The sequence below is a fragment of the Oncorhynchus gorbuscha genome, linkage group LG18 (genome assembly GCF_021184085.1).
Source record: "Oncorhynchus gorbuscha isolate QuinsamMale2020 ecotype Even-year linkage group LG18, OgorEven_v1.0, whole genome shotgun sequence".
In the NCBI taxonomy this organism is placed as follows: Eukaryota; Metazoa; Chordata; class Actinopteri; order Salmoniformes; family Salmonidae; genus Oncorhynchus; species Oncorhynchus gorbuscha.
The window spans coordinates 32,733,932-32,752,163 of NC_060190.1; the positions used below are offsets into that span (position 1 = coordinate 32,733,932).

Sequence of the window (18,232 nt, forward strand, 5' to 3'; positions counted from 1 at the left end):
TTTATTGACAATTACAGGAAGTTGATATATATGCCATTTAGCAGACGCTTTTATCCAAAGCGACTTACAGTCATGTGTGCATACATTCTACGTATGGGTGGTCCCGGGGATCGAACCCACTACCCTGGCGTTACAAGCGCAATGCTCTACCAAATGAGCTACAAAACGACCACTCTTTGATACAAAGAGTCAATATTTGCAGTGTTGACCCTTCTTTTTCAAGACCTCTGCAATCTGCCCTGGCATGCTGTCAATTAACTTCTGGGCCACATCCTGACTGATGGCAGCCCATTCTTGCATAATCAATGCTTGGAGTTTGTCAGAATTTGTGGGGTTTTGTTTGTCCACCCGCCTCTTGAGGATTGATCACAAGTTGTCAATGGGATTAAGGTCTGGGGAGTTTCCTGGCCATGGACCCAAAATATCGATGTTTTGTTCCTCGAGCCACTTAGTTATCACATTTGCCTTATAGTAAGGTGCTCCATCATGCTGGAAAAGGTATCGTTCGTCACTAAACTGTTCCTGGATGGTTGGGAGAAGTTGTTCTCAGAGGATGTGTTGGTACCATTCTTTATTCATGGCTGTGTTCGAAGGCAACATTGTGAGTGAGCCCACTCCCTTGGCTGAGAAGCAACCTCACACATGAATGGTCTCAGGATGCTTTACTGTTGGCATGACACAGGACTGATGGTAGCGCTCACCTTGTCTTCTCCGGACAAGCTTTCTTCCAGGTGACCCAAACAATCAGAAAGGGGATTCATCAGAGAAAATGACTTTACCCCAGTCCTCAGCAGTCCAATCCCTGTACCTTTTGCAGAATATCAGTCTGTCCCTGATGTTTTTCCTGGAGAGAAGTTGCTTCTTTGCTGCCCTTCCTGACACCAGGCCATCCTCAAAGTCTTCACCTCACTGTGCGTGCAGATGCACTCAACTGCCTGCTGCCATTCCTGAGCAAGCTCTGTACTGGTGGTGCCCCGATCCCGCAGCTGAATCAACTTTAGGAGACGGTCCTGGCGCTTGCTGGACTTTCTTGGGCGCCCTGAAGCATTCTTCACAACAATTGAACCGCTCTCGTTGAAGTTCTTGATGATCCGATAAATGGTTGATTTAGGTGCAATCTTACTGGCAGCAATATCCTTGCCTGTGAAGCCCTTTTTGTGCAAAGCAATGATGACGGCACGTGTTTCCTTGCAGGTAACCATGGTTGACAGAGGAAGAACAATGATTCAAGCACCACCCTCTTTTTGAAGCGTCCAGTCTGTTATTCGAACTCAATCAGCATGACAGAGTGATCTCCAGCCTTGTCCTCGTCAACATTCACACCTGTGTTAACAAGAGAATCACTGTCAGCTGGTCCTTTGTGGCTGAAATGCAGTGGAAATGTTTTTTTGGGGGGGGGGGATTCAGTACATTTTGCATGGCAAAGAGGGATTTGCAATTAATTGCAATTCATCTGATCACTCTTCATAACATTCTGGAGTATATGCAAATTGCCATCATACAAACTGAGGCAGCAGACTTTGTGAAAATGTATATTTGTGTCATTCTCAAAACCTTTGGCCACGACTGTACACATCAGCACCTGCAGCCAGTGAGCTCCCTGAGACTCTTAGCAAGGAGTTACAGTCAGTGTCAAAATGGGCAATTAACAATACATTGGTCTTAAGTGCATAAAATCAAAAGCATTGTATTTGGTTCAAAGCATTCTTAGACCTAAACCTCAACTGAAGTTGTGCATTAATTGTGTGACAATTGAACAAGAAGATGAACTCCTAGGAGCAACACTGGATGGTCAGTTGTCATGTTCAAGTCATATTGACAAAGTTGTAGTGAAGATGGGGAGAGTTAAGTTGTTATACAAATATATGTTCTTTTGTACTAGTTGTTGAGGCTTTTATCTGGTCTCATTTTGATTAACTGTCCGGTAATATGGTCAGGTGCAGCAAAGAAAACCCTGGTATAGCTGCAGTTGCCTCAAAACAAAGCAGCACTCCTTGCCCTTAACACACACAGAACTAACATCAACAAAATGCATGATAGTCTTTCATGGTTGAGGGGAAATCGACTACTTCTCTTCTAGTCTTGAATAAGAAACATGTGTTTTAAATGCCCTCCCACTTGTATAATCTAGCAAACTCTTCAAACAGACATACATAATCCACCAAACACGCCATTAAAGGTTGCAAGATCAAATCCCTGAGCTGACAAGGTAAAAATCTGTCGTTCTGCCCCTGAACGAGGCAGTTAACCAACTGTTCCTAGGCCGTCATTGAAAATAAGAATTTGTTCTAAACTGACTTGCCTAGTTAAATAAATAAAAAAGGTACAAAAAAAATAAAATGATACCCAAACCAAAAACAGATTTAATGCATTTCAGTTATATATAGCGCCATGTCATCGTGAAATGCTCTGGTACCAGAGGTTACCCAGGCAAAAGTAAAACGTTTGGCTTAAAAAAAAAAACAGATACAAAACAAAAACATAGTATCACAGCGCCCCTCTTTCTAAAGATCGAATTTAACTATACTGAACAAAAATATGAACGCAACATGCAACAATTATATATTTTTTTACTGTGGTCCTTCTGTAGCTCAGTTGGTAGAGCATGGCGCTTGTAACGCCAGGTTAGTGGGTTCGATCCCCGGGACCACCCATACGTAGAATGTATGCACACATGACTGTAAGTCGCTTTGGATAAAAGCGTCTGCTAAATGGCATATATTATTATTATTATATTATATATTACAAGGAAATCAGTCAAAAGAAATACAAAATTAGAGACTAATGAATGTATTTATTTATCTGTTATTTTACCAGGTAAATTGACTGAGAACACGTTCTCATTTGCAGCAACGACCTAGGGAATAGTTACAGGGGAGAGCAGGGGGATTAATGAGCCAATTATAAACTGGGGATTATTAGGTGACCGAGTTGGTTTGAGGGCCAGATTGGGAATTTAGTCAGGACACCGGGGTTAACACCCCTTACTCTTACGATAAGTGCCATGGGATCTTTTAATGACCTCAGAGTCAGGACACCCGTTTAACATCCCATCCAAAAGACGGCACCCTACACAGGGCAGTGTCCCTGGGGCATTGAGATATAATTTTTTTAGGGCAGAGGGAAGAGTGCCTCCTACTGGCCCTCCAACACCACTTCCAGCAGCATCTGTTCTCCCATCCAGGAACTGACCAGGACCAACCCTGCTTAGCTTCAGAAGCAAGCCAGCAGTGGTATGCAGGGTGGTATGCTGCTGGCTAATCTATGGGCCTTGGCGGTCATAAGCCCACCGACTTGGTAGCCAGGTCCCCCCTCCTTCCACCCTCTCCGCAGATGGAGAAGCCGGATGTGGAGGTACTGGGCTGAAGTAGTCTGCGGTTGTGTGGCCAGTTGGACGTACTGCCAAATTCTCTAAAACAATATTGGACGCAGTTTATGGTTGAGAAATGAACATTAAATTCTCTGGCAACAGCTCTGGTGGACTTTCCTGCAGTCAGCATGCTCCCTCAACTTGAGACATCTGCAGCATTGTGTTGTGTAACAAAAGCGCACATAAAAAAATAGTCTTTCACTGTTCCCAGCACAAGGTGCAACTGTGTAATTACCATGCTGTTTTATCAGCTTCTTGATATTCCACACCTGGTGGATGGATTATCTTGGCAAAGGAGAAATTCTCACTAACAGGGTTATAAACAAATTTGTGCACATCATTTGAGAAAAATAAGCTTTTTGTGTGTATGGACAATTTCTGGGACTTTTTATTTCAGGTCATGAAACTTGGGACCAACACTTTCCATGTTGCGTTTATATTTTTGGTCAGTGTATATAAACTACATGACCAAATGTGGACTTCTGCTCGTTGAACATCTCATTCCAAAATCATAGGCATTAATATGGAGGTGGTCTCCCATTTGCTGCTATAACAGCCTCCACTCTTCTGGGAAGACTTTCCACTAGACGTTGGAATATTGTTGCTGGGACTTGCTTCCATTCTGCCACAAGAGCATTAGTGAGATCAGGCACTGATGTTGGACGATTAGGCCTGGTTCGCAGTCGGCGTTCCAATTCATCCCAAAGGCATTCGATGCTGTCGAGGTCAGGGCTCTGTGCAGACCAGTGAAGTTCTTCCACACCGATCTCGACAAACCATTTCTGTATGGACTTCGCTTTGTGTACAGGGGCATTGTCATGCTGAAACAGGAACGGGCCTTCCTCAAACTGTTGCCACAAAGTTGGAAGCACAGAATCATCTAGAATGTCATGGTATTCTGTAGAGTTAAGATTTCCCTTCACTGTAACTAAGGGTCCTAGCCTGAACCATTATTCCTCCTCCACCAAACTTTAGTTGGCACTATGCATTGGGGCAGGTAGAGATCTCCTGGCATCCGCCAAATCCAGATTTGTCCGCTGGAGTGTCAGATGGTGAAGCGTGATTCATCACTCCAGAGAACGCGTTCCCAATGCTCCAGAGTCCAATGGCGGCGAGCTTTACGCCACTCCAGCAGACGCTTGGCATTGCGCATGGTGAACTTTGGCTTATGTGCGGCTGCTCGGCTATGGAAACTCATTTCATGAAGCTCTGGACGAACAGTTTGTGTGCTGATGTTGCTTCCAGAGGCAGTTTGGAACTCAGTAGTAAGTGTTGCAACCAAGAATATACCATTTTTACGCACTACGCGTTTCAGCGGTCCCGTTCAGTGAGCTTGTGTGGCCTACCACTTCGCGGCTGAGCAGTTGTTGCTCTTAGATGTTTCCACGTCACAATAACAGCACTTACAGTTGACCGGGGCAGCTCCAGCAAGGCAGAAATATGACAAACTGACTTGTTGGCATCCTATGACGGTGCCACGTTGAAAGCCACAGAGTTTTTCAGTAATAGCCGACTTCGCTAATTTGAAGAGGTGTTCACATACTTGTGTGTGTGATGATACACACACACAAAGTTATAGTTTCAACAATGTAGAAAATAGTAAAAATAAAGAAAAACCCTTGAATGAGTAGGTGTGTCCAAACTTTTGACTGGTACTGTACATACATAGTGCCTTCGGAAAGTATTCACACCCCTCGACTTTTCCACATTTTGTTACGTTACAGCCTCCTAAAATTGGTAAAAATATATATATTTTTTTACACACAATACCCCATTATGACAAAGCAAAAACAGGTTTTTAGAATTGGTGCAAATGTATTACTAATTTTAAAAAATGACCCTTTACTCAGTACTTTGTTGAAGTAGCCTTGAATCTTCTCAGGCATGACGCTCCAAGCTTGGCGCACCTGTATTTGGAGTTTCTCCCATTTTTCTCTGCAGATCCTCAAGCTCTGTCAGGTTGAATGGGGAGCGTCGCTGCACAGCTATTTTCAGGTCTCTCCAGAGATGCTTGATCGGGTTGAAGTCCGGGCTCTGGCTGGGCCACACAATGACATTCAAAGACTTGTCCCGAAGCCACGCCGGCGTTGTCTTTGTTGTGTGCTTAGGGTTGTTATCCTGTTGGAAGGTGAACCCTTGCCCCAGTGTGGAGGTCCTGAGCACTCTGGAACAGGTTTTCATCAAGGATCTCGCTGTACTTTGCTCTGTTCATCTTTTCCTCGATCCTGACTAGTCTCCCAGAACCCTGTATCTTAAAAACATCCCCACAGCATGATGCTGCCACCACCATGCTTCACTGATGGTGCCAGGTTTCCTCCAGATGTGACATTTGGCATTCAGACCAGAGTCCTTTAGGTGCCTTTTGGAAAACTCCAAGTGGGCTGTCATGTGCATTTTACTGAGGAGTGACTTCTGTCTGGCCACTAACATAAAGGCCTGATTGGTGGAGTGCTGCGGAAATGGTTGTCCTTCTGGAAGGTTCTCCCATCTCCACAGAGGAACTCCAGAGCTCTGTCAGAGTAACCATCGGATTCTTGGTCACCTCCCTGACCAAGGCCCTTCTCCCCCATTTACTCTGTTTGGCCGGGTGGCCAGCTCTAGGAGTCTTGGTGGTTCAAAACTTCTTCAATGTAAGAATGATGGAGGCCATTGTGTTCTTGGGGATCTTCAATGCTGTCAAAATGTTTTGGTACCCTTCCCCAGATCTGTGGCTCGACACAATACTGTCTCGGAGCTCTACGTACAATTCCTTTGAACTCAAGGCTTGGTTTTTGCTCTGACATGTCCTGTGAACTGTGGGACCTTCATATAGACAGGTGTGTGCCTTTCCAAATCACGTCTAATCAATTGAATTTACCACAGATGGACTCCAATCAAGTTGTAGAAAAAGCTCAAGGATAATCTATGGAAACAGGATTCCCCTAAGCTCAATATCAAGTCACATAGCAAAGGGTCTGAATACTTATGTAATACATTTTTTATTTTATTTAACCTTTATTTAACTAGGCAAGTCAGTTAAGAACCAATTCTTATTTAGAATGACGGCCTACCCCAGCCAAAACTGGATGACGCTGGGCCAATTGTGCGTAGCCCTATAGGACTCCCAATCACAGCCAGTTGTGATACAGCCTGGAATCGAACCAGGGTCTGTAGTGATGCCTCTAGAAGTGCCTTAGACCACTGCACCACTCGGGAGCCTTAATAAAAGTGTTTGCTATTTTTTATAATTTAGGAAAAAATATATATATTTTCACTTTATGGGGTATTGTGTGTATATTGATGAGTAAAAAAATTATAATTTAATCAATTTTAGAATAAGGCTGTAAAATGTGGAAAAAGGGAAGGGGTCTGAATATTGTCCGAATGCATTGTATAACTCTTATTTAATTCAAATTTAAAAATAAATGGTTTTAAATGTAATATCTTATGTTGTTCTTGTCTATTACTATTCTGCACTTTCTCATCTATTTGTATGTTTTATGTGGACCCCAGGAAGAGTAGCTGCTGCATGTGCTGTAGCTAATAGGGTTCCTAATAAACTAAACCAAGCAATATTCTCTTACTATAAAACCTAGCGGCTGGTGAGTTGAACCCTCTTAACATGAACTTTCTCACAATTTCAGAAAACATATGGGTTCCCTCCACCTGCTTACTCTCTTTGATTCCAGGAATCCTCCAACGGAGAGGGAATCGTCCAACTTGGATTTCTGTTTTCTGTTTTGACAATGATCAACTCACCGGTGCAAAAGTGGGCAGTTCCATGTTGTAGTTAGGATTCTGCCGTAGCCATTCCATCAGGCCCTTGTTGGCAGCCTCTCTGTCGATGGCCACCACCTCTGGCTGGGTGGGTGTGGAGGGTCCCGGGGAGCACTCCGGTGGGGAGGAGGTGGACGACACCGCAGAATGGCTGATGACTTCTACCCTACCCTGTAGAGAAAAAAATGAGAGAAAACTCATAATCAGATTTCCTTGATTCACCACTCAAATCTAGTATGAAGCTCTAGAGACACAACCTTGCATACCAATGCACATGAATTGCCTCCTCCAAGCACGAAACCACAAGAGTCAACTTTATTGTCCTTCCCCCTGAGCTTGGTAGGGGGAATAGGTCCACAGTAATTATCATCAAAACCAGGAGGGGCAGAAAACTAATACCATTAAGCTGTCCTTTTTGCTGTTCACAAAACCAAAAGAACTTCTGACTTTGCAAACCTGTTGTTCCGGCACGTGCATTCCTCTGCTCTTGACAAACCCCATGTCGACAGCCTCCACGTTTCTCCGTCTGCCTCGCCTTCGGCGCATGAAGGCATCGTCGCGCCTCAGGTTGCCATTGACGATTTGGCCGGTGACGGGGTGGATGAGACCTGCCTGCAGGATCCCGGCCATGTCTACTCCCACCGAGCCCTGCATGGCACTCTGAATGACACTCTGCATGGCGCCCATGGCAGGCAGTTTGTGGGAACTAGGGTGGACCTGGTGGCTCATGTGGTCTACAGTGGCTGCAACTTCGCCCCCAATGCCCAGATCCCCGGCCTTGGAGAGGTCCATGGCCGCCTCCTGCCAGCCGTTGAGCAGCAGCGCCCCGCCTCGGTGCGGCACCGTTAGGGGCATCTTCTCCCCTGAGTGGCACTGCTTGCTGAGCACCACGCCCTCGTACTCAAACGACCGCCTACCCCGCTTTAGTTCGGGCAGATAGGGCGGCGCCACCAGCCTCTCCTGCAAGAGAGGCAAGGATGTCAACCTCCAGCCTCCTGGGCTGCATTCTCCGGCACCTCTTTGCTTGTACTGAACGGCATGGAAATGGAAGAACAATGGAAGAATATTAACGAGTACTGACAATAGAAAGGTGAATATCCACAAAAACATCAAAAACATTTCCACAACAATGGTTATGAATTATGATGTGAGAAAGGGACAAAGCATGAACATGGGATAGTCACCTTGGGCAGGCGGGTGACAGAAGGGGCTGGGATGTTGAAGTTAAGGTTCTGGGATGGCTGTACCCTGGTTGAGATGAAGCCAGCCCTCTGGTGCACACTGTTGGGCACACAGGTGTTTGCCAGAGAGCTGGGAGAGTCATACTGCTGGCTGGACGAGGGCCACTTCCCCTTCAAGACGGCGTGACATATACTGTCCAGGCGGTTGATGATCACCCGGTCCTGCAAGGCAGTTGCACAAAAAAGCCCCATGTCTCATTCCCCAGTATATGGCCCACACACACACACCAGCCCCTCTTCTCCCTCCCTCAGGAGGCTGAAAAGATTGGGTAGGGCCCTCAGAAAAATCTACAGCTGCACCATTGAGAGCATCTTGACTGGCTGCATCGTTGCTTGTTACAGAAACAACAAGGTACCTGATCGCAAGTTGCTACAGACGGTGGTGAGTACTGCCCACGGCAAGCGATACTGTTGCACCAAGTCTGGAACCTGAACTGCCTCTAACCCCAAGCCAAAAGACTGCTAAATAGCCAATAGAATGGCTACCTACACTAATCCTTTTTTGCAATAACTCTATGCACACTCACCAGACTACACACACACACACACACACACACACACACACACACACACACACACACACACACACACACACACACACACACACACACACACACACACACACACACACACACACACACACACACACACACACACACACACACACACACACACACACACACACACACACACACACCTGCTACAGTCTATTATCTAGCCTGAAGCTAAGTTACTTTAACCCTAGCAGCATGTACATCACAGGGTTTCCATTAGGAAAATGTGGTGCCAGATGTGACCGGGAAGATATTAATTTACCGTCCATTTGAGAAATGTTGTATACCCATATGCATTGGGTGCATAACCCATTGTGCTCAGACTGACAGAAATCACATTTAGATTATGGTAATGCATATTAACAGAACATGCAACTCATGTAATGAAGGAGTCAATAAAGCATCATTTTCAAACATTTGCAAAACGCAATTCGCAGGAAAACACCATTCTAAACAGCGCAACTGATAGTGGTTCCATATGTGACAGAAATGAGAACTTAGAAAGAGGGGGAATCTAAAGATGCAACCACTAGGTTGGGTTGCTATTTTGACTAGGATTGTGCCTTTGGCTTCTGGACAACGCAAAAAAAGTTACTATGAAAACCAAATAGAACAGGAACGAAATGGCATAGTGGCAGGTCCAATAGGGAAGAAAATAAAATACATTTGTGAAAATTATATAATTACTACATTTTATAAATAAAATAATTCCAAACACTTCAAAAGAATGAATAACTTTGCGACAGAGGAATCGAGGATCATTAGCTTCTTTTAAAAATGAGATATGGCTAGTTTCAAATCACAAACTTGTAGGACTATGCCTATTTGGGAAGCCAGCAATTTGGGCAACACACATGGCAATAGGCAGCCCTAAAATTTCCCGGTTTCTGTAATGCTCCCTAAAAAAATTACATGCCTTGCGGCCAAAGTGCCCAGCGTTCCCTCTCACTTAAATGGCTCTCTCAGATATCGTCCCTTCCGTCTTCAAGAGAGCGAGAGTTGCACCCCTTCTGAAAAAACCTACACTCGATCCCTCCGATGTCAACAATTACAGACCAGTATCCCTTCTTTCTTTTCTCTCCAAAACTCTTGAAAGTGCCGTCCTTGGCCAGCTCTCCCGCTATCTCTCTCTGAATGACCTTCTTGATCCAAATCAGTCAGGTTTCAAGACTAGTCATTCAACTGAGACTGCTCTCCTCTGTATCACGGAGGCGCTCCGCACTGCTAAAGCTAACTCTCTCTCCTCTGCTCTCATCCTTCTAGATCTATCGGCTGCCTTCGATACTGTGAACCATCAGATCCTCCTCTCCACCCTCTCCGAGTTGGGCATCTCCGGCGCGGCCCACGCTTGGATTGCGTCCTACCTGACAGGTCGCTCCTACCAGGTGGCGTGGCGAGAATCTGTCTCCTCACCACGCGCTCTCACCACTGGTGTCCCCCAGGGCTCTGTTCTTGGCCCTCTCCTATTCTCGCTATACACCAAGTCTCTTGGCTCTGTCATAACCTCACATGGTCTCTCTTATCATTGCTATGCAGACGACACACAATTAATCTTCTCCTTTCCCCCTTCTGATGACCAGGTGGCGAATCGCATCTCTGCATGTCTGGCAGACATATCAGTGTGGATGACGGATCACCACCTCAAGCTGAACCTCGGCAAGACGGAGCTGCTCTTCCTCCCGGGGAAGGACTGCCCATTCCATGATCTCGCCATCACGGTTGACAACTCCATTGTGTCCTCCTCCCAGAGCGCCAAGAACCTTGGCGTGATCCTGGACAACACCCTGTCGTTCTCAACCAACATCAAGGCGGTGGCCCGTTCCTGTAGGTTCATGCTCTACAACATCCGCAGAGTACGACCCTGCCTCACACAGGAAGCGGCGCAGGTCCTAATCCAGGCACTTGTCATCTCCCGTCTGGATTACTGCAACTCGCTGTTGGCTGGGCTCCCTGCCTGTGCCATTAAACCCCTTCAACTCATCCAGAACGCCGCAGCCCGTCTGGTGTTCAACCTTCCCAAGTTCTCTCACGTCACCCCGCTCCTCAGTTCTCTCCACTGGCTTCCAGTTGAAGCTCGCATCCGCTACAAGACCATGGTGCTTGCCTACGGAGCTGTGAGGGGAACGGCACCTCAGTACCTCCAGGCTCTGATCAGGCCCTACACCCAAACAAGGGCACTGCGTTCATCCACCTCTGGCCTGCTCGCCTCCCTACCACTGAGGAAGTACAGCTCCCGCTCAGCCCAGTCAAAACTGTTCGCTGCCCTGGCCCCCCAATGGTGGAACAAACTCCCTCACGACGCCAGGACAGCGGAGTCAATCACCACCTTCCGGAGACACCTGAAACCCCACCTCTTTAAGGAATACCTAGGATAGGATAAGTAATCCCTCTCACCCCCCCCCCCCCCCCCCTTAAGTTTTAGATGCACTATTGTTAAGTGACTGTCCCACTGGATGTCATAAGGTGAATGCACCAATTTGTAAGTCGCTCTGGATAAGAGCGTCTGCTAAATGACTTAAATGTAAAATGTAATATCTCAATTCTTATTAGCAAATGCCCGTCACGTGATTGGTTCCTTCTCACAGGCGTAGCAGCTCTGAAGTAGAATCGAATTCAGAGGCGCTTATTGAAGATGTTAAAAGAATTGTCCACATATACTTTTCATTACCTAACAAGATGAGTAGGCCTAACGAACAGCAAAAGCACTATGTCAATCTACTATCCCCCATAGTACAAACGTTGACCTATTCTATTGGTCAGCTTGTCAGTCTGTGCGAGAAATAATTATTCCAAACATACTCTGGGACAGTTGTGGACACTATAGATCCCAAATGAATACAACCACTGTACATCGAAAAACCTTTTAAAAGCAATGAGGCTGATGCAACAGATCAGAAAGTTAAGCTTTAAATGTGGATAAAACTATTAGGCTATTTCTTCACATTATAAGAGCAGCAATGCACACGCGGCAGAATAGCTACTGTTTTTTGCTTTTCAAATCAATTTCAATCGGCTATTTTTGTTAATGGCCTTGGTGCCCTATTAGATGGCCTTGGAGCCCGGGCAAATAGGGCACCTCTTGAAGGCCAAATGCCCTTGACCCTAAAATCACGAAATTCCAAGCCGGTCACAATAGGTTTAGCTGATTATTGAGTTGCGGCTTTCAGTGGAAAGCATCTAAAATATGGGTGAAGATAATGTGTCTTGAGTATAATTTAAAATCTTTCCTTTTTGTGCTATATTGCTCTGTCTGCATGCTACGTCTTGCTTGTCCTACAGCATGTTGCTCTGCGTGTGCTCACTGCTCTTGTCTGTATTGTTATTGTAATTGTTTTTAATAACCTGCTCAGGGACTGCAGTTGAAAATAAGCCGGCTGGCTAAAACCGGCACTTTTACTGAAATGTTGATTAATGTGCCCTGTAAAAAAAAAAAAAAAAACTCAGAAACAAGAAGCGGAGGGGTGTGTGGCGAATATATAGGCGAGTCTGTCTCCGAATAGCTACGCTGTCTTCCGCCAATTCTTGCGCATTCATTGTGTGAATTGTTTACCCTTTGATCATAAAAAAAAAAAAATCCCGATTACATACAGTATGTAACCAAGAGTAAACGTACTGCTCATCTCTTGTAAACGTACTGCTCATCTCTCATCTTTGAGCATGGTGAAGTTATAAATTACACTTTGGATGGTGCATAATACACTCAGTCACTACAAAAGATACAGGCGTCCTTCCTAACTCAGTTGCCAGAGAGGAAGGAAACCGCTCAGGGATTTCACCATGAGGTCAATTGTGATTTTAAAACAGTTACAGTTTAATGGCTGTGATAGGAGAAAACTGAGGAGGTATCAACACCATTGTAGTTACGCCACAATACTAACCTAATCAACAGAGTGAAAAGGAAGCCTGTACAGAATACAAATATTCCAAAACATGCATCTAGAGTAATATTACAAAAACATGGCAAAGAAATTAACTTTATATATATAGGGGCGGCAGGTAGCCTCCCTGAGCTGACAAAGATCTGTCGTTCTGCCCCTGAACAAGATGTATACAATGAATACAAAGTGTTATATTTGGAACAAATAAAATACAACACATTACTGAGTACCACTCTCCATATTTTCAAGCCTAGTGGTGGGTTCATCATGTATGGGTATATATTTACAATGACGACCTACCCCACCAAACACCCCACGACGCTGAGCCAAGTGTGTGGCACCCTATGGTATACTTGTAATCCTATGCCTATGGTATACTTGTAATCAATACGGACTGGGGAGTTTTTTTAGGACAAAAAAAGAGACCTGGTTTAGGTCGGCTTTCCATCAAACACTGGGAGAATAATTCACCTTTCAGCAGGACAATCAGCACATTTCAGACATAAATGCAACGCAATGCGCTTCACGGGAAAAAACGGAGAAAAAAAAAACAATAAAAATAAAAATATTAACTACACAATGAACATAAGCGGATAAAAACAAAAGAATAATAAAAACCGAAAGACAAAAAAAGCACCCTAAGGAAAAGCAAAGCTAAAAAGCGCACAGTACCAGGGAAATGTTTGGACACCTACTCATTCAAGGTTTTTCTTTATTTAAAAAAAACTATTTTCTACATTGTAGAATAATAGTGAAGACATCAAAACTATGAAATAACACAAATGGAATCATGTAGTAACCAAAAAACTGTTAAAACAAATCTAAATATATTTTAGATTCTTCAAAGTAGCCAGACTTTGCCTTGATGACAGCTTTGCACACTCTTGGCATTCTCTCAACCAGCTTCATGTTAATGTCCACAATTTTGGAATGAGATGTTCGACAAGCAGGTGTTCACATACTTTTGGCCATGTAGTGTTTGTTCACTATGCGTGACAAAACATTTGACTGGTAAAATAGGTCCTAAACCAATTTAGAATTGGACCGGAGACCCACCTCTCCAGTCTGTCCAGAAGGACATCATGGTCAACAAAGTCAAATACAGCACTTAAATCCAAGAGTACAAGGGACAGAGAGCTGTTTGGCATATGTGTTGGCTCTAAGATTGTTTTCCATTTTCACTAAGGCTGTCTCTGAGCTGGGCACGAAAACCAGATTGGAATTTTTCAAATACAGTTGGCACTTAGAAAACATTTAGCTGGTTGAAATCCAATTGCTCCAGAATTTTGCTTAAGAATGGAAGGTTGGAGATTGGCCGAAAATTGCTAAGATCTTAAGAATCTAGATTACTTTTCTTCAGAAGGAGTTTTACCATAGCAGGTTTTAGTGCAGCGGGGAAAGTGAGTGATTGACAATAGCTTGCACTTCTTCAAATAAGACTGTTTTGAATAAAAACTGACAGATAAAAACTGTTTTTGAAGAAGGTGGTGGGGATAGGATCGAGAAGGCAGAAGGCTTAAGTTTGATATCACTTTCCTGAGCATGTCTGTGTCAACCAGGGAAAATAACTCCATAGTATCTTTGCGTGGTAGGTTAGGGCACATATCAAACATCTCAGTTCTTGCTTGACTGATACCCTGCCTAATGTTTGCAATCTTATTTCAGAAATATGCCTCAGAGAAGAGGAAAGTTCACATAGGTTTGCGGGGGTAGGATTTATCAGGCCATCAATGGTCGAGAAGAGCACTCTCAAATTATTTTCATTATTAGTGATCAAGTTAGAAAAAGTAGCCCGTCTGGCATTTCTAATATCATAATGGACCTGCGACTAGACTTTCTCTACTTCTGCTCTGCCTTTCTGCAATTTCTCTTTAACTGATTTGTTTCATCACTCATCGAAGGTGCTCTCCATTGGGATGTGGTCTTTTTCAACATTACTGGAGCTATGGCAATCAATCAATGGTTGCCCTTTATTTGGTATTACATTTATCAACTAAATAATCAAAAGAGGAATGCAGAATATGTGATGGTGTATTGTTCATACACTCAAAATCTGTAGCAACCTCAGAGATAAGATGGCGTTTCTTAACATTTACATTACATTTAAGTAATTTAGCAGACGCTCTTATCCAGAGCGACTTACAAATTGGTGCATTCACCTTATGACATCGAGTGGAACAGTCACTTTACAATAGTGCATCTAAATCTTAAAGGGGGGGGGGGGTGAGAGGGATTACTTATCCTATCCTAGGTATTCCTTAAAGAGGTGGGGTTTCAGGTGTCTCCGGAAGGTGGTGATTGACTCCGCTGTCCTGGCGTCGTGAGGGAGTTTGTTCCACCATTGGGGGGGCCAGAGCAGCGAACAGTTTTGACTGGGCTGAGCGGGAGCTGTACTTCCTCAGTGGTAGGGAGGCGAGCAGGCCAGAGGTGGATGAACGCAGTGCCCTTGTTTGGGTGTAGGGCCTGATCAGAGCCTGGAGTTACTGAGGTGTATTCTTAATAATACATTCAGTATTACCCTGTGCTAACAAGGTAGTAAGAAATACACAGTGGTGATCAGATAAAGGACAGTGCATTCGGAATGTATTCAGACCTCTTGACTTGTCCCACATTTTGTTACATTACAGCCACACACACACCAATCTACAGACAACACAAATTTGTTCCAGATGTTCCAAACATTATTTGCATAAATATTCAGACCCTTTGCTATGAGATTTGAAATTGAGCTCAGGTACATCCTGTTTCCATTGATCATCCTTCAGATGTTTCTACAACTTGATTAGAGTCCACCTGTGGTAAATTCAATTGATTGGACATTATTTGGAAAGGCACACACCCGTCTATGTAAGGTCCCACAGTTGACAGTGCATGTCAGAGCAAGTTCCGAGACAGGATGGTGTCGAGGCACAGATCTGTGGAAGGATACCAAAACACATTTCTGCAGCATGAAAGGTCCAAGAACACAGTGGCCTCCATCATTCTTAAATGGAAGAAGCTTGGAACCACCAAGACGCTTCCTAGAGCTGGTTGTCGGGGGAAAGGGCCTTGGTCAGGGAGGGGACCAAGAAATTGATGGTCACTGACAGAGCTCCAGCGTTCCTATGTGGAGATGGGAGAAGGACAAGCTGTAGTCCAGGGTGGTTTTCAATAAGTACGCCCCTAAAGTTTGAAGATAAACATGTTTCAGTTAGAAACATGTAATCCAACTTTGAGCTCAGTAACGAAGTCATTCACGACAAATAGCATTTAAAAAGTGCCATCTTCACCCCTGGGGCATCTGCCTCAATGTAACCAATGGAATAACAAATCAAGTTATTCATGTAATAACCACGTTTTCTGACAGTCTCCAATCTATCACAATGGTAGGATATGACAGTTTGTATAAACTCACTACAAGGTGGAGTTAGAGGAACATAAATTAGGTTACCCACAATAACTATAGTGCCATTTCTATGGGTGTTGATATACTTTCCAAGTCCTCAGTTACTGATGAGAGGGAGGACTGGAGCAATACCAGACCCTGTCCGTTAGTCTCTGAAACAGCTTGCGATGTTGCTGGAAATAATCCTGGAACCCATGCGTTTAGGGAGAATCCTGTCTCTTTTAAAAAGTGCATGATCAAATCAAATCAAATGGGATTGGTCACATACACATATTTAGCAGATGTTATAGCGGGTGTAGCGAAATGGTTACTCCCACAGCAAAATCACGGTTGTCACAAAATGGAGGCTTTGACCCAGGATAGCCTGACTCTTTGCACCAGCAACAGTTTATGAAATCGGAAACCCCAGGACGGTGGAAGATGGCTCAAGACCCTTCTGTCTTGAGTCGGCGGCCTGCTGAACTGTGGTGGCTGTGGGGGAGGGTGCCACTGGGTCGACCACCAGCTGGTGGCATACTCCCAGGATCTGTGCTGACTCCCGGGGCCTTGCAAAAATCCATTCTCCCATGGGCCGTGGATTTGAGCTTAACATATGTCCATTGGATTGGGAAAAGATCAACGGTGGTGTCGACTCATCGACAGCTTTGCTATAGGAGGCATTTATAATGGAGATTTGGTTTGCCTGGGCAAGGCCGGTGTACTTAGAAAGCAGGTTATCCTTTTCTCGCAGCTGAGCGAGCAGCCGGGAAGATCTCTTGCATTTAGGGCAGACAAATCCCTGTCCACTTTTCAGTTCCACCTTATCTTGTGATTAAGTGGAAATCATTTCACACCTAAAGCATGTGCCCAGCTGTGGATAAAAACACAGGTGAGCTAGCGCTGCTAGCATAGGCCTGCTCTGTTTTCATGACGGGTAGCAGCTAACTGGTACTCAACAGGAATCCGGAACAAACGTACGGTCCCAGCCGTAAAGGCAAACTGCATTGTGGAATCCATAGCAATAAAAACTAGCTATGATTCAAAATGATTTAACCCTTAACAGTCCAAGCCCTGTTCTAAGTCGGGGGAGGTTCTACTAATCTATATGGAATTGTTTTAAGGTCATTCCAAGGATAATTTTGCCATTTGAAGTGTGACATCGGTGGATTGAGACACATCCAATGCAAAAAAACAAATCTCTCACTTAAACAGATTTTTCTGGGAATGTTTTAAATGATACTAATAAGATTTCTGCGGGTGCGTGAACATCGACTCTAGGGGGTAAAGCAAAACAATTTCATAGAAACAACAAAGTCTAGACAGTACACTCTTCTGTTGTGCGCTTGGTTGACGCATGTGGTGTGAAGTTGCTTACAGTGAATGTTCCTGAGTTACAGTTTTGACTTAAACCTACTTGAAAATCTATGGCAAGACCTGAAAATGGTTGTCTAGCAATGATCAACAACCAATTTGACACAGCTTAAAGATTTTTTAATATTTGATTTATTACCCCCCTTTCTCCCCAATTGGTAGTTACAGTCTTGTCCGTGCGGGAGTCGCAGCGATGGGACTCGGGAGATGCGAAGGACGAGAGTCTTGCGTCCCCCGAAACATGACCTCGCCAAGCCACACTGTTTCTCGACACACTGCTCGCTTAACCCGGAAGCCAGCTGCACCAATGTGTCGGAGGAAATACTGTACACCTGGCGTGCCTAGTCAGCATGCATCCGCCACAAGGAGTCATTAGAGAGCGATGGCTCAAAGACATCCCAGCCGGCCAGTTTCAATACATTTGCTCCCAATACCAAAAGCATGTTTTCACTTTGTCATTATGTGGTATTGTGCGTATTAAATCCATATTTAATTCAGGCTGTAAAAACAAAATGTGGAATAAGTCAAGGAGTATGAATACTTTCTGAAGGCACTATATTAAAACTCGAGTTCCTATTTGAAATTTGGTATTTGATTTTTTTTTCAACAATCCCCCTTGATGATCACCAATCCTCGGTATGAAAGAGCAATGGAAGTTATAAGCCTACTGCTACATTGGCCTAAAAGCTATGAGTTCA

At 44.4% G+C, this 18,232-nt stretch overlaps 1 protein-coding gene across 1 annotated transcript in view; it reads right to left on the reverse strand.

The window, feature by feature from the left end:
• The window catches only part of chd6 (chromodomain helicase DNA binding protein 6), a 101,252-nt gene that overhangs the window by 12,342 nt on the left and 70,678 nt on the right, over positions 1-18,232 (reverse strand). The window contains 3 exon segments of the mRNA XM_046310144.1: positions 7,109-7,297; positions 7,583-8,155; positions 8,311-8,529. Coding sequence (XP_046166100.1) covers positions 7,109-7,297; positions 7,583-8,155; positions 8,311-8,529 — 981 coding nt within the window.